At 40.8% G+C, this 23,598-nt stretch overlaps 1 protein-coding gene and 1 long non-coding RNA gene across 5 annotated transcripts in view; one reads left to right on the top strand and one right to left on the bottom strand.

Annotated features, from left to right (window-relative positions):
- The first annotated feature begins 737 nt into the window (after positions 1–737).
- On the top strand, positions 738–12,287 carry LOC308065767. The gene is made up of 2 exons (XR_013928914.1): positions 738–5,832; positions 5,901–12,287. It is a non-coding gene; the product is annotated as an uncharacterized lncRNA (long non-coding RNA).
- Positions 10,919–23,598, bottom strand: part of CERK (ceramide kinase) — a 39,700-nt gene continuing 27,020 nt past the window's right edge. For 3 of the 4 annotated variants that reach the window (XM_080392140.1, XM_080392143.1, XM_080392142.1), the window contains exons 10-13: positions 21,771–21,841; positions 17,093–17,298; positions 14,563–14,771; positions 10,919–13,633 (exon numbers count right to left, since the gene is read on the bottom strand). In XM_080392140.1, the coding sequence (XP_080248266.1) occupies positions 13,534–13,633; positions 14,563–14,771; positions 17,093–17,298; positions 21,771–21,841 (586 nt within the window). In that variant the 3' untranslated portion in view covers positions 10,919–13,533. The remainder of the gene's footprint in view (positions 13,634–14,562; positions 14,772–17,092; positions 17,299–21,770; positions 21,842–23,598) is intronic. The other variant, XM_080392141.1, reaches the window with a different exon arrangement.

Here is a 23,598-nt window from a genome sequence, read left to right as displayed (position 1 = left end):
TGTCAGCTGTGTCAGATGCTGTAAAAAAACCTCAAAACAATCAGCTGTCAGATGGATTTAAAAAAAAAAAAAAAGTTTCTTCTGAAACTGCTGAGATAATTTAAGAAATAAAATCATAAAGAGCAAAATTAAATTTAATCAAACTGTGTCAATGATAAATTGCAGCGGGGAAGTCTCCTGTAGTTGCAAAGAAAATGTTTATATTGTCAGGTGTGTCAAAAGGAAGATTAGATGGAGGAATCTTAATGGCAGGGGAAAAGCAGGGAAGATCCTTTCCCTCAGTGCTGTGCTGTCACAGCATCCCAGAAGTGCCACCTCTCACCCAGCATGGCCAGGTGACACCCCCTGCCTGCTTTCTGCCCCCCTCAGACTTGCACCGATGAGAACACTTGATTCCACAGAAAGAGGGAAAATAGTCAGGAACGGTAAGACACCTCATGACTTACTCTCCTGAGTTTGCTCCTAAAGTGACAGCTCTGGGTGCCGTTATGGGACATCAGCCCGCACTGGCTGTCCTGCTGCGGGGCCACGTAACGGGGGCATCATCGTACAGCACGTACCGCTCCTCCTCTCACTGCCCTGGTGCTGGGGGGCTGGGGTCACCTCGCTGCGCTGATGCTGGCAGGAGCAGCGGGTGTCCGAGGGGCAGCATTACAGAGTGCACCTCCCCGCGTACCCCTCTGCTTGCTATGAAAAACCTTCGGGCTAATGCGCATTGGGTGAGGGTGGGGGCTAACCTATTTAGTTTATATGACATAATACCACCGTAATCCACGCTACAGACACAGCACGTTAAAAGGGACACGTAGGGAGATGATCAGACAGCCCCGTGCATTGATTTTAGATTTTAAAAAGACTTAAGAACTCACGTCCTTTGTTGTTTCTGTATTTTTAATGGCAAAATTAATATAGGGAAACAGAAAAATGAAATAGGCTGACCACTTAGTGCCATGCACTAAATGTTATCGTTTGAGAGTGTTGTACACAGAAGACAGCAAATATTGTAGATATGTCAGGCATGATTCAGTGTAACTGAAACAACTTGAGAACATAAGCTCTCCTTCAGCACTGACAGAACAGCTAGACGTGTTTGATTTAGTTCATGCTGCTGTGCTGTGTCGCTCTGCTTTGTAAGTCTGCACTTTTTCTGTTAACTCCTCAATTCAGCCTTACAATTGGGAATTCAGAGAACACAGCCCTTCACTTCTGATCTTAGTTGAATACCAATGCCATAATTTTATGCTTCCTTGCTTTCTCTGCTCCCTGACCTTTCATGTTTCTTGAGGGACATCTCATTTCCTCTAGCTTTCAAACACCTTAACACTTATTTCTTCATATTGGTGATACAATTAAGTACACATCCTTAATTGAGTTACAAGCAAATACATAGAATAATAACAGGGTGTTTATCTTTGTCAACCCTAGACAGGTAATTAAATAGTCTCCTTCACACTCTTCTAGGCAAACAGAACCCTTTAAACTGATATGCCGCCTTTACATAATGTCAATAGACTGTCTTCTCCTTGCCTCTGTTTAGATGGGCTTGTGTATTCAATAGAAAATGCAAATTTGCCTTACTCAAGACCCAGCTGGAAATGAACCTAACCCTCCTATTACTCTAGTTCCTCTGGTTCAGGGTATACTGAAGTACTATAAGAAGTTACTTCGTTGTCAGAGCTGATAGAACACAATTCTAGAGGTCACAGCACAGATGCAAAGTCTGTTCTTAGTTTTGGTGCAATAGCTCCTGACATGTGCTTGGATTAAGCATGTATATCAGCTAAGCAGAGCACCAGATCTTCACCTGCGGTAAACTGGTGAGCTCTATTAAAACTCAAAGGAGCTGATTTTCATCCGCTGAGATGTACGTGTACGCTCATGTCTTGTCCCTTTGCCCTTCAGAAGAGGAGGAAACCCTCTGGCGTCCAGCATAGTGCTTACCTCCAAAGGCCCTGTTGAGGAGCAACTGAATTTCAAAACATTTCTGTAAGGCTATTGAAGAGGAATGGTCGCATGCCAAAGGCTCCAAAGTACAGTCACTTTGGATGTTGTAATCAACATGCCACTGGCTGAGCCTTCAACACGACCTGGGATATACACACAGAGGTCTGGCTTCAGTCTGAGCTTTTCTCTGCTATGTATCATTCCCCTACTGCTCCCCCCAGGGCAGAGGGATTGGTACTTCTCCTGCTACCTTTTTGATAGCGCTGTGTTCTCTCTCATCATTCTCCACTACAGGCCCCAGGGATCTTGATACTCCTGAATTTAAAAAACGTTCACACGCAGCACAGACTGCACAGCCCTTTTGGCCGTAGGAACAGCCTTTTTCCTTTTTACAGCTTATGGTTCGTGATGAAATCCAGTTACAAACATTAGGATGCACTTCAATCGAGTGTTGTGTGGATTACGGATCCGATTGTAAACAAGCCAGCTCATAGCAAGAAATGCTAGGAACATTTGAGCTGAAATCACTCTATCCTATTTTCTGCAAAATTGCTTTTACACGTACATCATTGCTCTGCTATACAGGAGCAAATATGTAGAGCATAAATATTGACATTTATATTGTCCATACTTGAGCATGCTAAAGAAATCATTATTTTTTTAAAGGCTTTCAATAAAGATGGCTGTTGTAAGGTTAAGAGAGGGAACAAACATCTTAGCAGTGCCACAGAGTACTTCTGTTTCCTTGGAGATTCCTTTTAATGTAGAAATAAGTAAGAAAAGCTCACTGTTCACAGCTACGTGCTTTTTTTAACCGAAAAGAAATATGAATATAGCACTGTCTTACTCCGATGGTGATGTTACATAGCCTTATGTCAGTGATACTCTGCTTTTAAATGCTTCCTTGGAGAATATGCACTTATTTGTAGTCGAATTCCATGTAACGAATAATAATTTCCTAATGCTATTGTCATTCATTTATTATGCATCAGTATTTCCCCTTGGTAAGAGGACTTTTGGAGAATTTTCAAATATGCAGGCAGAAAAACACTCACAAAACCACAAACTCAAAGCTGATCAGTATGGCTTGGGTATGCTATAGTGTAAAACACTTGGGTGCCCAAGGACGTGCCCAGATGTCAAACATCTCTTCTCAGAGATGTACAAGTAAGTCCCTTGTTTCAGGTGTAAGTCTGCATCACAAAATTAAACAGAAAAGTTCCAGAACAGAAATAACATAGAGGAGAGCTTGATAGCCCGTGTGCAGGAGCAGTGGGCAGCCAGCCAGAGTGAGTACCAAAGGCAGAGCAAAGGAGGTCAAAGGAACAGAGAGAAATTTCATCGGGCCTGTACTACAGTACCGTACCTGAACTCCAGAAGGAGCCTGTAAACAAAAGCAGCGAGGATGGTGAAAGGTCAGGATAGCAGTGAGGAAGAGGAAAAGCTGGAGGAGACCTGGAACACTCAGAAATGCTGCTACAGCCATGAAAGGAGCAAATGGGGCTGAGCCCAAGAGCCAGGAACTGGCAGGGAGAGGAAAAGCAGCACCAGATGTGGTCAGGTTTGCCCCAGCCTCTCCTACACCCCATGGCACTGACCGAAAATGATGCATTACGTGGTTTGCCCTTGCAGGCTGTCAGCTTATTTTCTTTCTTTATGACATTCTTCCACTTTTGCTCAGGGCACAGCACAGTGAACTCTCCTTCACTGAGCACTAGAACTACCTGAGATTTGGTGGAAACAAATATTTAAGTCATCTCCAGTAGTGTGCCCAACACACTTGCAGCATATGCAAATTCTCCTGAGCTGAGAAAGCTGGTATATAAACAAGAATCTAAGGGTCGCAGATGCTAACATTTACAATTATACTTTTCCCCTATTTAACCTATATTTCTGCTCTTTTTTAATGAAGACATTGTTCAAATCATTCAGTTGTCTGGGACAAAAGATGTGCAGCATCTGTCACTATTTGATCATACTGAATCCTGCAAAAAAAAAGAAATAAAAGTAGAAATTACTGGTGTGAAGCAACACATAATTTGAACCGAAGCATGTTACTGCAGATCTCATCCATAGGGAACTGTAGGAAACGGATTTGCCAGACTACCTTAAAAATGACTGCTGTGTTTTGAAATGTCGTTATTTTCAAGAGAAATAAATTTCAGTAGAGGGAGCTGTAGGACCAAGTTAGATTGAAAACGCTGAATAGCAGCCACTGCAGTAAGGTAGATAAAGAAGTATTTACATTAACATGCAGAATTATTAAACAGTGTACCAGAGAGTTTATTATCATAAAATGATTTAAACTTTAGAACTCTCCACTGCAGCTTAGGGTGCGGAGAAAGCAAGTGACGTATATAACTGCATGTAAAGGCATTGTTCGACGTTTTACTGAAAAATAATCTTCTCTTTTCCTGGATTATAGGCACTGATTTGTGATACAAAGACGCCAAAACCAAAACAAAGCTATATTTCTTTCCTTATTGAAAGTTAGTGGCAATATTTCTAACAGGGTAACTGTAGACTGCAGGTTCAGAGATTGAATCAACGTGCAGTAGGCAGAGTTATCTGTGCTGTCTCCATCCTCTCATATTTGTATGCAAAATAATCTGCTTCTACCCAAAGGCAAATCTTGTGCGTGTGCAATTTTCCCTAGATGTGTCATTTTCAAGCATTATCCTTTAGACTCAACATGCAGAGCCTTTTCCCTCTCGACACTGCTCTGCCAAGGTAGGCCAGTTAGTGATGTTTGAAACACTGTCGTTTACAGATGTTGAGCATCGCTCAGTGTTGGTAAGCCTTCTCTGTACTGACACCACTGTGCCGGCAGTGTCAGCCAAGACAGAAAAACAAGACCTTGACAGGTGCCTGAACAGAGGAAAATTGAGGTTACAACAAAATATCCGATGTTATTTACAGGTCTCAGACTTCATCCAACGATGTGCCTGAGATTTTTATTTAGAGTTGAGCATATCCTCCAGCAGACCCACATGAAAAGGCCTGGAAATACACCTTTCTCACAATTAATTCATCATGTCAAACTGCTCCCAAATACCCACAATCACAAATATGCTGTGACGCTGGGGCAGCAGCAGTAGGGCTGCTCTGTGGTCACTCCTGAGGGCTGCTTCGCAGCAGTGGGGCCCTCCACGCCACATCCAGGCCACCTGGCGTGGGCCACAAACCCAAAGGACAAGATTCAGCTCCTCCATCTGAACTGTTCTGCACCACAGATGCCTCTGCCCTGTATAAAAGGTTCCGAGGTGGTAACCTCTCAGTGTCGATGTTCTTCCTGCTTATTGGTAGCTGCCAACAGGCTGGTACTGGTGCAAGCAGAGAGGGGGAAAAGAGCAAACAGGAGGCTGAAGAGAGCTTTAGGTAGGAAAGCCACCACACTGTGTCCCAGTGCATCTCAGGAGTCGTGCTGCCTTAGCCATTATTTAAACAAGGGAGGATGGCTCAGCTGGAGGTCACCACTCATGAGATCAGACCTGCTATGCCTTAGAGATCTGGGGCTTGCATCAGAACCTCTCAACTTCCCTGGCACGACATAACTACCTACAAGTGGTTAATTTTTAGATCTTTGGCCAAAGGCTGCCATAAGATCTGGAGTGCCAGCGCACTTGCTCCCTGGCCCCCACCCTCAGCTAGGTGAGTGGGCATTGCCTTCAGTGAGCTGGCCGTGCTCAGCCCCTGCAACTCTGCTGCACAGCAGTTCACAGTCCGCAAGTCCCTTACAGACAACATTAATACGATCTCCATCATTTCCTCTATTTTGTATAACCCGGTTCTCCCTGTTGTTTGTTGCTCCCAACGTCAATCCGGTGTTCCGGAGGCAGAGCGTGGCTTGTATCAGCACCGTCCGTGAGAAGCACATCCTAGCCTGAGGTCCTTGTCTGTGAGAAGCACATCCTAGCCTGAGGTCCTTGTCCGTGAGAAGCACATCCTAGCCTGAGGTCCTTTGCAAGACGTACTGCACATCAGTGCTCCTGATGAGTACAGGCCACTCCTGCTTATCAGTATGGGCTGCACAGCTGTGGAGGATACCCACGCCTTTCTCCTGGTACGTACCAGCGTTTCCCAGCACACATTTCAACATGCGTGCGAGACAAAAACTGCATCGCTGGCAACAGTACCTCCTCTTCTGCTAAAATGTCTGTGGCCTTAGCTCAAAGGTAAAGGCTACTTTTTTTCCTGGTGGATGTCTTCTGATTTCACCTTCACATGGCCCACGGCCTGCTGGTACTAAGGCATCAGTGGGTGCCAGCAGAAGGGGCACTTGCAGGGGTCGTCGTGACCTGATGTGTGTTTCTCACTCTTTACGAAGACAGCAGAGAGGCATTCCCACGCAAGTGGCTTTAAGAGAAACATTAGACCCACAGTAACTGTCGTTCCTGTCACCGCTGCCCTGCACTAAGAGCACGGGGAGGCATTTTCCTCTCCACAGGAAGCTCTGGCTGTCACCACTGAGGGATGGATGCTGTGTTCTGGGACTGAAGGGAATTAAAATACAACTATTTCTGCCTTTAGATGGGTATAGCCTTAATTTCCTTAGCCCCCACCCATGCCAAGTGGAGAAAGGAATTCTGGTATCTCGGTAGCCTTTGTTGGAAGGTAAAAATCAGGGACTCTGGTAGAAATCAATTCGAGTAGCAGTAGCCTCCCAACTCCCCTTGCGCATGTAATTTAAGATGCATTGTGTCAGGTTCCTTCAGTAAGGGACAGGGTGAATCAACAACCCTTTCATCGCCTCCTTTTTCCTTTCTTTTAGCTCCAGTGAAAAAAACTGAACACAGTCTACTCTGCTAATAAATTCCTGCTGTGCTTTTTCACAGCAGTATTACAGGACAGATTTATCCCAGACCAGTGAAATTTCCTCGCACAAATGAAGGCAAGGCAGACAACAATGGCCTTCAGTGCCAAAACCTGAGCAATTTACACAGGCGCAGTGCAACATTTTGTTGGCTGGGAGGGTGAGTTCGGAGTGCTGAGTCTGCACAGCCACAGATCTTTTGATCTTCCCGCTCACCTCATCCATTCCACGCTAGTCCATCCAGAGGAAGCATTACTGCCCGCTGTTCCCACCGTAACAGCCTCAGGATGGACTCCTCTGGGCACAGACAGCAGCAGGACTGCTCCTCCTCACCTCACCTTCCTCCACCGAGTCTGTAAACTCTTTTATGCAGGAAAAAATGCAAGTTCTTGTTAGCTCTAAGTTTTGCCTGTGCTCAGAGGAGAACAAACAACAGAACCTGCTGTTGTGGTGAGGGAATACACCTACGTTTACTCCTGATTCCGCTACCAATCTGGTGAGGATTTTCTGAAAGCCTTTAGTAGGAAATTACAACCACAGCAACACCTGGGTGTTCAGGTTATGCTTGTTTTCCCTAGAAGATTCCAGCATTATGAGATGAAATGGAAATGGAAAGCTCCAGCCACCCGAGATCTACTTATTTTATTGGGTCAATGCTTCTTGGGCTAGGAGCAGGGCAGCACAGTGTAACCCTCAGAGTAGTTATCTATATGATAGGTATTGCTGGGGGGAGGTATCTACTCTAAATGCACCCATCAGAGCTTCAGGCAGCATTCTGTGAAAACATAGCTAGGAACTAACAGTGGCGGATTTGATTGAAGACTTTATGCAGATGCTCATTCCTTTCTCAGAGCAGCCCTGTCAATACCAGCTCTCTTGCTATAGACTCCCTTCTTTGGTGGTAAACAGAAATCAGCTTCAAACACTTTTTCTTGACATCAATATGTGCTCGAATATTGACGGGGTTTTTTTCCCTTCTCTGTCAGAATATTAATACTGTTTAGACAAAGAACAAAAGACTGAGAGGGAACACAATAGCATAGGTAAGAGATTCCCCTGAAGGCAACGAGCTATTCTCTGTGCCCACCGAGGACAGAGCAAGCATGCTTTATGTACAGCAAGGGAGATTCAGTTAAATAAGTAACCAAAGTTATCTAACTTTAAAAATATTTAAGCAATCTATTGTGATGGCTAAACTGACTTGCAGAATAGACATCACTGAAAGCTCAGAAGAATAGGTTACACGAACATGCACCAGGAATAGCACAGGTATTTCTGTTTGCAATCATTTTCCGTGGGGAACTCCTGATGTTACAGGGTCCATGGAGCAGACCCTTAGCTGGTGTGAGTTGCTAACCCACCGCCTTAACCTCAGCAGCACTGAAGTACTAACCTCGCATTTCTTCTTGCTGTACAATCTCCCCTTCCCTAAATACAGCTGCTAAATATTAACATGGAAAATAAATATTTGGCAGATTCGACTGAACAGTCATTTCAGAATGCAGCACATTGCTACAAGAGGCTGCTCTCCTCTAACACCTCTTCTAGCGCTGCCGCTATTTTGGTAAAGTTTGTGAGCGGAGATACAGAGCATGACACAACATTTTTTTTAAACATATGTCTTCACAACAGTGATAAACCTTTTATTCTGTCTACTAGTTGTAAACAGTCAAACTTCTAGCAATCCACTCAAACCTTTAGTGCTAGCTTTACTGTGCAGTTATAGTACGCGTGCCTGGGCAGTGCTTTCCAGCAAAATAAATAAATGTATCTGTATTTTGGTTTCCTTTTTTCATTCCTCTTCTTTTTAAAATTTGCTTTGCATTTGTTCTCTCTCATCCTTTCCAGAATGTGTTCTCCACGGATTTTTTAATTTGCATCACCTCTGTTATCATTTCAGTATTTTTCCTTTATGAATAATTATTTTTCCCCTTCTATTTTTTCCCTGTTCTATGCTATCGAAGTCTTCCGTACATAACAAAAAAAGAGAAAAAAAACTATTCATTTTATTTATTGCTGGAGGATTACTATGAAATACGGCACAAAATTGCACTTTAGGTGAAATAGCTACCAACAAGAGCAAGTCACCCTTTCAGACATCTAAGTCTTAGGGGAGCAAACATCTTTTTTTGAAGACAACTTCTTGCTGGCAATATTGGTAGGCACATATTATTTCTCAACAGTAGGAAATAGAATAATAAAAAATTTGTTAATCCTCTCACTGCAGAGGATTTGAAAGGCATGACTGATTGCAGAGTGAATGCCCCACCCCCTTCTAATTAATAGGACTAGTCACACATTAATTAAGAACATGCATAAGCCTTTGCAAGATGTACATCGTGTGCATGTCAGCTGGTAAGACAGAAGTCTGGGGAGACTTGCTTCATTATGGACAGAATTCATTTACTGCAACTTAAGTAAATTTAACAGATTCTAACTGGTGTTTAACTATCCTGTTGAAAATTCAAAATAAGAGCAATGTGACTAATGAGAATAAAAATGATGAATTCATATCACTCATGTACTTCATAGGGATTAAGGCAGGAGTTCTAGGGAAATACTGGAATTGCAAGACACAGAAATTTCTGATTTTACATGCTATCTTCCCTGCAAACATTGCCTCATTGCATAACGGCATGTGGTGTGTTGACCTTGGCTGCCGGTCAGGCGCCCGCCCAGCTGCTCTGTCCCTCTCCCTCCTCAGCAGGACAAGGTGACAGAATACGACTGGAAGCTCGTGGGTCGTGATAAGGACACAGAGATCACTCAGCAACTACAGACAGAGGCAAAACAGACTTAACTTGGGGAGAGTTTAGTTTAATTTATCGCCAATTAGTAACAGATAGTCAGAAATAACAAATAAAGCCAAAACCACCTTATCCCCTCTTCCCTCCCCGCCTTCTTCCCAGGCTCAGCTTCACTTCTGACTCTTCTACCTCCTCCCCTCACCTTGAGCAGTGCAGGGGGATGAGAAATGAGGGCTGCGGTCAATTGGTAACACTTCATCTCTCCCGCTCCTTCCTCCTTCATGAACTTCTCCCACCCAGGTCCCCCACAGCTCCTGCCAGAAAAGCTGCTCATGTATTTGCTCCTCTCCACATCTGCAGCTCCTGCCAGGAAACTTGCTCCAGCACAGGCTCCCCACAGGCTGCAGCTTCCTTCAGGACACATCCACCTGCCCCGACATGGGGTCCGACATGGGCTGCAGGTGGGGGTCTGCTCCACCGTGGATCTCTGTGGGCTGCAGGGGGACAGCCTGCCTCACCAGGGTCTCCACTGCAGGCTGCAGGGGAATCTCTTTCTGTGCCTGGAGCACCTCCTGCCTCCTTCTGCACTGACGGGGATGGCTGCAGGGCTGGTTTTTTTATTATTATTATTTATTTCCCCCTCAGTCCTTTTACAGCTGCTGTGCAGCGTTTTTTACCTTTTCTTAAATATGCTGTCACAGAAGTGCTACCAACATCACCCATCAGCTCAGCTTGGGCCAGCAGCTGGCTCACCTTGGAGCGGGCTGGAACTGACCCTGTCTGACATGGGGGCAGCTCCTGGCGTCTTCTCACAGAAGCCACCCATGCAGCCCCCCCGCTGGCAAAACCTTGCCACATAAACGCAACACACTTAAACAGAAGTCTCTACCTCTGAAAACCACGCTTTCCTTCTGCGCACTTTGTTCATCTACAATGAACATGTTTTACCTATTAGAATACGTACTGCCTCTGTAATAATTATTGCAATGTAATTCTAAAAATAACCTATTTACTATATATTCTTTATCGTATAACGTGTATTTGATGCTCAGAACAGTAGTTTTCTTTCACTTCTTGTAGTTTAGATTTTTCCATAAGAAGCAACTCTAAATACTTGCATTATAAGTTTTTTCTCCCCGCTTCAATCTTTAGTTTACCTTGGTAGAGTTGCTTAGTCTTAGTGTAAGTCCAGCTTCACTAGTGGCTTTCCTTCCCTCAGTGTTTGTCCACACTCACACTTGCTACAGAGCTGTGGTCAACCCAGATGAAAACTTATGGATTACTTCTCCACCTAGTTTAATCTGCCCACGCTGGTTACACTGAGCACACTTCAGCCAGGTTTCTGCTGAAGAAAGGTAGATATTTTTCAAATGAAGTTGTGAAAAGAAAAAAAAAAAAAACCAAAAAACCACTGTATTGCTGTATGACATACTTTATTTTTTCAATGAAATGCCCTAATGTCATACAACTGAACACATTTTCTAATCTTGAAGCCAGCAAGATTGGGAAAAAAACCACCGACCTCGAACTTGGTTTTCCTATACATAGTTTCCATACTGAGGCTACATTCAGAGAAAAAAACCTAGAATTAAAACATTACTTATATGGCCCTCTTCTTAAAAATAAGCTGGACATGTCACACAACTCACATACGGTACTTTGCTAGTATAATATGCTACAAATAGAATTATTCAAAACGCAGCTATGCAGCTTTTCTATTTCCTAAGATGTTTTCATTGCAACGCCTTTATTATTTACTTCACACTTCATTACCATACTACAGAATGATCTTTCCTCTTCCTTTTCTGGTGGCTTGCTTCTCAGAAGAGGGCTTTTCACGGCAGCTTTCTTTGGAAACACCAAGCACTCTGTTCCAGATATTAAAAATATTCAGAGCATTTCAATATACATTCACAATGAGATTAAGCCTCCGTTTTTCAAGTAAGGGCCTCACAACTTGCTAATAAACCAATGGAAAGAGCTGGTTAGTATTTACTCCCGTTCTCGTTTACGAAAACATGATCTGGATGGCTGTAATGCCTCATAAATGCCCTCCTCTGTTGGTAAGCTGAGTGTGCACCATCACATCCTGCACAAGAATTACAGTAACTTGAAGTCTGTGTTCTCTCACAATATTCATGGATAGACCCCAATAACCGCAGAACTTTTAAAACAAATGACACTTTCAAAAAATATTTGCATTTTAAGAACCGCATAATCTCATTTTAAATGGGGTTCTTGGTTCAAAAGTACTATTTCACTTATTAAACACGGCTTTAAAAATACAGTATACATAACACATATTACAGATGTCTGAAAAGCATTGGATTAATGAACGTTTCAACCCATTGCGTTAACAAGGAAAGTAAACAGCAGTACTTTTGGAAAGATATTATAGTATTTCTCTGAAATACTATATAAACAAAGAACAGCTCCTAAACTTTGTATGACTACATTTTAAGCAAATATAATTTGCAAGTGCTTTTTGTCATATAGAGCAGTATGAATAATACTTTGTAGCAAAGATGTAGCACACCATTTTGATACTACACAAAAATGGAATGCAAGTAATTTCAATAGAAAAAAATTGCCATTTATAACAATTTTCAAGTGCTTCGGTAATAAAATGACTAATCACTATGGCTTACACAGACCAAATACACAAGAGACATGAAACTAATACAAGCTGAATGACAGAAGTGCCAACAAATACACATGAATAGAGAATCATTAGCTCTTCAGACAAAAAAAAAAAAAAGATAAAATTTTTAAAGAGAACTACACACTTCAGACAGAAGAGAGCAGGGGCTAACTTCTGATCCTCAAACAGGAATAAATTTGCACAACAGCAGCAAAATTTAGCCCCAAGCCTACACACAGAACATGTATGTGGCACAATACACAAATCCATACACAAATTAAATAATCTCTCCATAGCTACATCTGATAGTCTAATGGGTTTTTGCTATAAAAACAAATCAGCACAGTGAATTTGTGATTTATCAGATGCCAGTTTCCTCCCTTGACTTCACAAAACAAATTATTGCATATTTAAATAAAAATTACTAAAAAACACTTTCAAGCATCAAATCATATTTTTAAACTTAACATTCAAACATCTTATTTTGCAAAGACATTTTAACATATGTAGTAGAATCTCCAAAGAATTGTGAACTGAAGAGGGAAGCTTTTCACGCATGGTAATTTTAGATATTTAAAAAAACTTAAAACTTGCTGGTGTTTCAGAAGATATTTTCTCCTTAGCCTGTTCCTTCCCGTTATTATCTAACTATCCCTGCAAGTTGCTTGCAAGACATTTCAGTTGCAGTGTGTACTATTTGGTATCATCCAAGACATCATAAAACCTTTTCTAATCCCAAAAAGCATCATGCAAAGAAACCTTTGTAAATAGAATATATAGATAAGGTACCATCTGTATACAGATGTGCTTTTATTTTTCAAAGTATTCCTAAACCATTATTGTTATTACTTAAAGCCAGGAATGTGTTTTTGAATTGCATTGATAAGTTGCAAGGTATAGTCAGAATTACAAAATGAAAGATTTTACTTATAAAAAAACCACTTTTTTTGTCCAGCATTTAAGCCACATGCAACTACATAACGCTCCCATCAGGAAATGCCTTCTTAGAGACTGAAAATACCTTGTCCTGATATATTGGTTTGATGACTATGGAAAGACCAATGTTTTATAACATTTATATATTACTGCAACACGACTCCTAAATTAGCTCTCTAGAAAAGCACAGAGAATTCAGTCATCATAAATACGTATATATACACCAATCCTCTCTTTTCTAACGTAACTTAGATTACATTGCTCCAAGATTTATTTTCATTATTACAATGTTTTTAAAAAAATGACAAAATGCAGTAAGATGCTTGAAATTATACTGAAGCCATTAAAAAAAAATCTAAAATTTTAAAATACTTGTCAATTTGACTAAAATGCATATTTACTCAATTTCCTTGAGCTTTTATGTTTTCTTCTCCCCACTGGAGGAACAATGTCTATAGTGATTGTTCAACACTACTCTGGCTGTAGGCAGCTTCATCATTACAGTTTTTCTCAATTCCCCTTGCAAACAGTTTCATTAATTGGCAGTGAACCCTGAAAAATATGGAAGACAATAAGAAATAAATGGGTACAGCATATTCAGTTCTCATAATCCATTAATTTCCAGCAGTTGTGCAAAGTTCCTTGCTTCAGACTACAGAAACCACTGTCTCACTCTTGCTACAATCCTGCCCTGCAAAGGCGGCTGGATGCTTTCATGCATCCATCACCCCTGTTACTCCTCTTTTCCACACAAAAAGTTCTATGAGGCACTTAGATGAACTAATCTTATACAATACACAATATCTATAAAAATCAGGCCGGACTGCTAAGTAATTATGGTTTAATGGAACATTTGCATGTAAATATTTCATATTGTGGTTTTGGTTCCCTTTGTTCTAAAAACAAAACCCAAAAAGAATCCACCAAAAAAAAATCCCAAACAAAAAAAGAAAATAGACCTTCACGTTTCATAGACCTCTGTTCCCTTCCTAATTTGATTACCTGCACAATTGCAAACTTCTTTCTCTGTATGCCAAGGCTGGAGATAAGATTCTGTGCTGTGTGTCAAAAACCACAAAGTATGGGACACACTCAGAATTTCTGTAAGACGAAGCAGCTTACTAAGGCTTAAGTTTAATAGGAAAAGCTATTGCTCAGAGTAGTGAGGTACTCCACTCATTTAACAGGAATCCTCCCAACACTACCTTCACCTTCAGTACTTCAAAGCACATAATACCAGTTCCCAAGAAGTAAGTATGGCTTCAAAGGTACAGCCACTCGAGTGATCCCTTACAATATACATGGTTGAAGTACTCTCTGGAAAGGACCCAAAAAAGTAACAAAAATAATTAAGGTCATTATCAGAAGTCTCAAATTTGGTACACAGAGGCACCTTTTTTTGGATGTATATATGAGCTTCTTTAAAACCAATGAAAGGGCTTAAGGTTTTCTAGTATATGGACAGAAAAATCAATGCTTACCTGACTTCAATTGCTGAACTGTCCAGAGTTTCTCCATCACAATTCCAGGTGCTATTAGCAATATTACAGCAACAGGCTGGATGATCTCTGCAGAACTGGCCAAAACGTTTCTTTCCTATGACTGTGACATTGCTTTCGTTATCTTCCGAAAGCTTTGATGTAAATTGAAAACTCTTCACCCGATAAACATCTACAAATGAGAAGTCAAACTACAAAGAAAAAATAAATCAAAACAGGCAATTACAATTAGTTAAATACATTTGACATGTAAAAATCTCAGCATGCAGCATTTTGCATCTGAGAGAGTCTGCCCACTCCAATTTTCTAGACAAGCTTACCTGAGGCATAGAGTAATTTTTGTTTTTAAAAAACTGCACAAGTCAGAAACAATATAGCCAAAATGGAACCTTACTTTTTTCACTAGTCCTCTTCAAGCAGCTGCAATATTGCCACTTTATAGTCAGGTAACACGTTCTCAGATTATGAGTAAATGGGGTATAAAAACTATTAAAAATAATCTATAAAAGCTATAATAACGTGGAATCAAAGTCAAAAAGGTTTGGATTGGATCTTTGTACCATCCTCAGGACCTGTTCAACTTCAGTTCTTGAGACACAAAGAAGGCTTTTCTGAAATCCTTCTGCTTCTGCATTTGGAACAATGCTCTGAGGTAAGAATCCCCACTGTGGTCTGATCACACACCACAGAGCTGGGTGTATGTGAAAATTAGAGGACAATATTATTACATTCCAACAAAATAAAAATAGTTTAAACTAGTTACTTCAGCTAGAAAAAGTAGGACAATTAAGAAATTGCTCTTATAATAGAGGTTGTGGATTTACACTACAATATTGTACACATGCTTTAAATTAGGCTTTGCAAATTAAAGGAACAATCAAATTAAAGGGTGCCCCCACACGCCCCGAAAGCAATTTAAATTATATGGAATTAAACATTTAGCAAGCTATAATAAATACAGGCATGTAATTTAGTAAAAGCAACAGAGTATGTCTGTGTGCATCTATAGGAAGGGAATGGCAAGGAAGCAAAAGTGAACAAAGAAACAGCTTACTCATAAACCAGTCTGTATTAATATACAGTCACCCTTGTCTTCCTTCTTCTTTTTATATTAAGTTTTCAAACAGGGTTTCCCCCTATTATGGTAGGCACTAACCTGAGGTGAGGACATACGTACAACCCTGCATTTAATCTACACTGCAAAACCAACATACCCCAGAGAGAACAGCTGGGAAGCACTGGAAGGCAAACGGCCACAGTGGCAATCACAAAAAGCATCAGAGTTGAAGGGACCTCCTAGGTCTTAAGTTCCCTTGGCTTATAACCATAAACAAACTGTGAAGTTGTCAAGCTCCACGCTTGGAAGCAGTGGCTCACGGATACAACAAAGTTTAAGCACTAATCTAGTCCGAACAGCTTAGTGGCAAAAACTGGTATCCACAGCTTCGCAGAGCCCCCCATGAATGCTCGGATGTTTCAAGTCTAAGCAGAATGTAGTCTCTTGGCAAATGTTGAAGGCCACTAGAAAGGTAGCCAGGGAAGGCTTCAAATAATCAAAAATATTAAGGGAACAGTGAGAAGAAGTGGGAAGGAGCGAAGGGAAGAAGAGGAGACTGAGAACAGCGGGAAGGAGGAATACAGATACACACACACAATGTCCCAGGGAGTGGTAATAAGGAAATGCAGGAGACAATCTATACTAATTCTTCAACCGAGAAGGAAGAATAGCATCATAAACAAGTGAGATTTATTATTGCTTTTATAACTAGGTATAACATTAGTCCATTGCTAGATAATTTCCAGAACACATTAATAGTATTGGGCTGTGACAAATATTAAATGTGTGTATTCACAGCCATAGCTCTGGTTTCAACAGATACTACAATCCAAGGCAGCGATGAATCTTCTCTTGTAGTCTATCCTGACAGCTATGACATATGCAAGGAATAACTTTGAAGCTGAATGCATAAAGTTTATATGCTGGCCACATGCATGTAGTAAAATTCTGCTAAAAGTCTGCAGTTTACAATCAAATTGCAGTTCTGGCAACTTTCTTCTAAACCATATTTTCATACGGTTTACAAAAAGTGATTTATCATTTTTCACTATACCTTCTATCTCAGATAAACTGCTCACAGCAGTGTAATGTTTCATGACAAATATGTGGGGGCACAGTTGTGATAAAATCACTTCAAATATTGTCCAAAGAGCAAATATATGGAAAATGTTATGAAACAGAATTCAATTAGCAAAAGTGGAATTTTGTTAGAATGCTATGGCCAAATACTTGACCTAGCTGAAATGATTTTGTTTTTTTTTTTAATGGTACACATGTTGAGATTGTGTCATCCAGAAAGAACCAACTAAACAGAACAGAACAAAAAAAAACCCAAACCAAAACAAAAAAAACCCACAACACCTGCTTTGTAGAGGTTCTTTTTGTCATAGAAGAATATCAATATTTACAGCTTCGACTGACTCTGGAGAATTCATTGTCAAAGGGAATACACACCTGATCATGTTGGTTTCTATGTCTGACAAGATACCGTAAAAAATCCAATCTGGAGCATTTACGAACTAGAATGAGGTCAGCTGAACCGTCTGCCAAATGAGCTGCTGGTGAAAGACCTTTTGGACTTCGTGGACAGGAACAGCTCATATTTACTGAATTGATGGCTAGAAATTTCCCTTTAATAACCTTCCATTCTTCTTCATCTTCTGAAACATATTAAAGGCACAGAGATAGGCTGTTACTTGATCCACTCACAAGCACACTAAAAAACAATCATTCTTGGCAACTTAAAAGTATTCACTGGGCATATTCGTGCACTGTCGATAGATACTTAAAATACATTGCATTTTAAAAGATCTATTTTTCATACACTAACAGAGAAAGTTGCTTTCTCCCTTCACAGACTGCGATTATGTACTAAAGCCGCCCACCATTTCTGATAGATGCATGTCAAATTCAGGATCAATGCCATTAAGGTAAACCCATGAAGCCTTAGGCAGGGAAAAAGAGGCAAGTTAAAATTCTCATAGTGTGAAAGTTCAGAGGGATTTTTAAGTTTTAAAAGATTTTATTCTTGCTCTCCCACGTGTTCATCTTAAATAAACAATGACACAAAGACAGTGGTTTAGTATTTGGTGTCTAAATCAATATTCCTCTTCTGCCTCAGTGCTACAAATTATATTAAAAAAAAATATACAAAAAGGGAAGAGATGACTCGGGGGTTAGCAAGGACCAGCAGGCAGCAGATCAGAAGTCTTTTTCCACCCAAACTCCAAGCTCAAACGTCTGAAGATGAATACTACAAGAGAGTTGAACAGAGATTTCTGGAAAACACCACAAAAGTCTGCTTTCAACTTTGTTGTGAAACTGTTCTGTTAAGAGATTAGACCTAGACAGCTTAAACGTACGATGGCCTCAATACTCTCAAGAGGCAGAGGAATTTTCTGTTAATGAAGAAACACTGGCAGGATGTCCCGGTTTCAGCTGGGATAGATTTAATTTTCTTCTTAGTAGCTGGTGCAGGGCTGTGTTTTGGATTTGGTGTTAGAACAATGATGACAATATACTGATGTTTTTAGCTATTGCTACATGATGCTTACCCTAAGTCAAGGACTTTTCAGTTTTAGGCCCTACCCGCAAGAATGCTGGAGGGCACAAGAAAACTGGGAGGGGGCACAGCCAGGACAGTGGACCCAAACTAGCCCAAGGGATATTCCATACCATATGGTGTCATGTCGTGAGTATATAAGCTGGGGGAAGAAGGGGGGGATGGGACATTTGGCATTATGGCATTTGTCTTCCAAAACCACCACGAGGTGTAATGCAGCCCTAGCCTTCCTGGAGATGGCTGAAATTCCTTGCTTTGCTTTGCTTGCGTGCATGGGCTTTTGCTTTCCCTATTAAACTGTCTTTATCTCAACCCACGAGCTTTCTCGGTGTTACCATTCTGTTTCTCTCCCCCATCCCACCAGGTGGGGAGTGAGTGACTGGCTGTGTGGGGCTTAGTTGCCGGCTGGGGTTAAACCACAACAGAGGCACTGCATAGAGTTATCCTCTAAACTGTATTTTCTTGAATATGGATAAAAACAGATTTAAAAATGCCTTTGCATTTTTATATCACGCCATCACTTTCCTCACTACGGTAAGAAAAAGCCATAAAGCAGCCCTAACACTCCTTTTCTCCTCCCAAGGTAAGTGGACTGAGATATTTCAAATTAACAACTCCACAGAAGTAACAACTACAGAATAGTCTATGGAGATACACATGGGCTCCAGACGGTTCAGGAGTGAAGTGCCATTGCTGATGATAGGGGTAAAACTAAGGAATGAACAAAAAGGGATAAAAAGGTTTGTTTATATAAGCTTGTTTGATCATCAAACCAGAGCAAGGTACAAGTTTTGAGGCATGTTAACTGGTATGGACTTAGAAATCTAACATTATTAAGTTCCCCACATTTGGGTTAACTTGTACGTTCACGGTTCTGCTTTGATGGGACTTTAGATGACATTTATGCTATACATTTCATGTCCTGAAATTCTGATAGTCTTTACTGTGTTAGTTATAGGAACTTCACATTAACTTTAGAGAATCATTATTAGATGTAAGACAACCTAGGCAATTTTACAGTCTACGATGCATTTATATTGAAGTGACTTCTTCCAAGCTTATAGATCAGGAAAAGAACTAAAATAAATAAGAAAAAAAATGTTTGGAAAGTATCCTGTAGTTGCTCTTTGAACTTTTCTTACTCCCTTGAATTTTTATTCATTGGAACTTCTTGCTATCCACTCTTTAGTAACAGAAAAACAGAATTCCAGGAAAACCAAATTAGGATTATGTGACAAAAGACTTAGAAAAAGAATAATGTTTTTGGTTTCCTTTATCTAGACTATCCTCACTATTTCCTGATAAACAAATCAGTAATAGCAAGAAAAAAATGCAACTCTTACATTCAACATTTTTGCATTATTTGCCAGAGTGGTTTTAGTATTTCTTGCTTTACTGTCCTCTTTATATGTTGCTTTCAAACAGAACACTACAGAAAGAAATACTTTAAAATTAAAAATATGTATCTTGAGAGAGATGAGAAAGACTTAAACATCAAACTACAGAATTACTTCGGTCAGTCTGTAGGCAAATGATGAGGCCTTGCTCCGAGATGAATGTAACCGAACAAAGTACTGGAACTGGAAACATCTGTGTCTAGAACTACACAAGTGCTTATTCACAAGTAAACCAGGCATTTTCTGACATACAAACAACAAAATGAAAACACCACCCTTTAGCGATACATCCTTTTTGGGTTTTATCTAAGAAGCATTAATAATTTCTTCTATAGTGTGTCTAGATATGTGTTTAGTTTTGAAGTACGCTTACTGTAATAAAAAGTCTCAAATTACTTAGAACGCTTATATGTGTTACTGTAATAGACTATTTTCACCTGATGTAAAAGTACTGTTCAGCATAAATTTCAGCATGTTACTCAAAAAAAGATTGACTGTTCAAGTAAGAACAAAGTCAGGGTATTTATCACATTTTGAATGACCAACTGCTTTCATAACCATTCTGCAGGGTGCATCACTGTAATAGCACAATTATTCTCCCAAAATATCTTTCATGCAACAGAGCAATCATAAGCAGGGAGAGCATAAACAGCACTCACTTCAGCTGTCTATTGTGTATATATACTGCAAGTTACTGAAATCAGCGTGAAGTCCTAAACGCTCAGAAGTTTACTCAGCACATACATAGACTTCTGCACATTACAAAGAAATATGTTCAGTGACAGTCAGTGCAAACATCTTTCTGAACTCACCTGAATTGTACACAAACCAAATAGGCAGAATGAGTCAGCCAATACACCCTGCTGAGTAAAGAGCCTATCTGAGGTGGCAATTTAAAATCCTTTTTATTGCAAATCAGGAGTAGCTGACTGTCATTGTTTGCTTACCAGTACTGCATGGAGAAGAGACTGGACTGCAAAGACAGTAAGTGACCAGAAGTAAAATGGATTTAAGTAAACAATATCCTACATAATCAGATGCTTAACATATTGTGCAATGCTGGGTAAAGCAGTTTTGATTGCTCCCTAACCTGCACCTGTCTTGTTGCTTTGCTGGATCAAAGCTAACAAAATGGCAGATAAAAGAGAGAGAGAGAAAAAACACACACACCAAAACCACCAAACTAAAAAAAAAAAACCAAACCAAAACAAAACCACAAAACCCACACACACAAACACAAACCGAATGAAAAAAAAAACAACACGGAAAAAAAGGTTGGCAATTTCCAGCTACAGTTATTTCTCAAAAAGACAGATATTTTTTCCTTACCAAAAAACCTATTACCAGATTTAGCTCCTAAACAAATATTATGTAAAGCAAGTTCTTTAACTGAATCTGGGCGTAAACTAAAACAAATTGAGAAATACTCCAATCTGGCCATCAAAGATCTGAAAGCAGTAGCTGGGATGAAAGCATTATATATAAGCACGTGTAACAGGGATTCAAACTGGCATAGGAATCCGCGTACAGTCTTTATGCTACCAGTGCATCTCTTACAGTAAAATGATACTCTTTTTGCTAACAAAAGTCTAGAACCTGGCATGGATACTGTGCAAACTAACTGTAATTATAAGATAATCTAGGTCATAAGCACCAACGTGTGCGTAAGAATTTTATGATTTTATGCACTGGGCTCTACAAGGGGAAGGGGAAAAAACCCAAACCAAACTAAACGCAGAAGCAAGCACCCATGGGAAGGCTGTCTGCTGTTTAAGAGGGGTTTTATCCAAGACAACAAACTGAGACCAGAGGTGAAACTTGGCCGACTGAATCTGCATATCTCACTCCAGCAGTGCCACAAGTGTTAAAGTGAAATCCTTCTAACAAAAAGATCAGAGTTCTAGCTCACAGAACACATCTTTCCTAAAGGAAAGAAACCCAACAGATTGAAATATACAAGTAATAAGTATAATTTTATCAGAATTGTCTGATGTTTGGGTGGAGAGACACCTTACGTATTTTTCACATATTTACATCTATTTTCCTTAAACAATGGATTACCTAGTGACTCACAACGTTTAAAAAACAAAACACACACACTCGTGAATTGATATATCCTGAAAAATAATAATTTGTATGATACTTCACCATCTTACTTTTTATGACAAATTACCTTCATGTTTTAACCCACGTTCCTTGTGCTGTTCTGCCAGCTGTTGCTCACTTTTCTTGCAAATGTAACACCTGAAAACAAAAATACCACTCAGTTCCTGAAAACAAAACTATTACTCACTTCAACTTTTTTTGCTTTGTCCAATCATTACACCACAAGATGCAGCATGGCACTGACAGCCCTGATGTGGCACGACTCCTGATAGCCTTGCAGGCAGTATAGGTACTTAAGTACAGTGTTGAAGATTAGTGGATGTCAGAAATAACAGCATCACAGAGCCGTAGCATTACATAGGTTGGAAGGGACCTCTGATGTGGCCCAAACCTCTGCTCAAAGCAGGTCTTTATAGGATCAGGATGTTCAGTGTCTTGTTCAGTTAAGTTTTGAGTATTTACAAGAGTAGAGTCCACAAGATTTCTGGGCAGCTTGCTCCAATATGTGACTACTGTCACAGTGAAAGACACTGACATACTGGAGCCAGTCCTTCACCTCACAAGTGCTGAGTACAGGGGAAGAATCACTCCTCCTGACACGCTGGCTTCTCTTCTGCTTAGAAAGCTCAATATAAGGTTGGCCTTCCTGGCTGCACGGACACACTGTGAGCTCAGGGACAGCTATCAACCACCAGGATCCCGAAATTCTTTTTGGCAGAGCTGCCTTCCAGCCAGTGCTGCTGCATGGGACCATTCCACCCCAGGTACACAATGTCTGCCTCTCCTGAACTTCAGGAGGTTTCTATCAGCCATTTCTTCGGCCCACCAAGGTCCCTCTGAATAGCAGCCTTGACTTCCAATGTGTAAACGACTCCTCCCAATCTCATATCATCATAAAAGTGCTGAGAGTGGACTCTGCCACCCCCAGCAGTCATTCATAAAGAAGTTGCACAGTATTAAGCGCAGTACTGACTCCTGAGGGACATGGTTAGTAATTGGCTGCCAGCTAGACAAGGTACTCGCAACCTTTCTAGTAGTCCAGCCAGTTTTTCCACCCATCCACTGAGCTAGTCCATAACTCCTCGATTTGTTTTTAGGAATACTACAGGAAACAGTACCAAAGGCCTTGCTGAAGTCAAGGTATGTAACACCATTTCCCCCTCATCCATGGGCCTGGGGACCCATAAGGCCTGGGGGCAGACTACATCAGTGAAAACTAGGGCAAAGGAGTACTTTTCCAGCCCTTTCCGTATCTTTTATCACTAGTGCTTCACACCACTAAGCAGCAGGCCCGTGGTTCCTTCAGCTTTTTGTTATGATTGGTATTCTTCTATAATCTCTTTGTAAGAGGTAACACCCTTCACATTCCTCACCGATTTCAACTCCACCTGAGCTTTGGCTTTCTCAGTTTCATCCCTGCACATTTAGGCAATGTCTCTGTCTTCTTCCAAAGTAACCCATTCCACTTCCAACTTCTCTTGACTTCTCAGATCCTTGCTCACCCATGCTGGTTTTCCATCACGCTTATTCAAGTTTCTAATATCTCAAGTTCTTGTGCTTTGAGGAGGTACCGGCCAACTCTCCTGGGCCTCTTTGACTTCCAGGGTAGCCTCCCATGGAATTTTGCCAAGATAAGAACAAACCAGAATCTGCTCTCCTAAAGTTCAGGGCTGCAGTTCTACTTTTGTCTTGCTTGCTTCTCTTAGGACTTTATAATCTCACAGTCACCACTGTCAAGGCTGCCCTTAACTGTAACACCCCCCACTTTCCTTTTCTGTAACAAGACTAGCAGAACATTTGTCCTATTCGGCTTATCAATCACCTGCATGATGATCATCACCACACTTGAGGGTTCCCCCAAATTGCTTGTGCCCAGACCTACTGCCCTTCCAGCA

This window comes from Falco punctatus (genome assembly GCF_963210335.1).
Source record: "Falco punctatus genome assembly, chromosome: 6".
NCBI lineage: Eukaryota > Metazoa > Chordata > Aves > Falconiformes > Falconidae > Falco > Falco punctatus.
The sequence above is the reverse complement of the archived record's forward strand: the minus strand, read 5'-3'. Positions and strand labels throughout refer to the sequence as shown.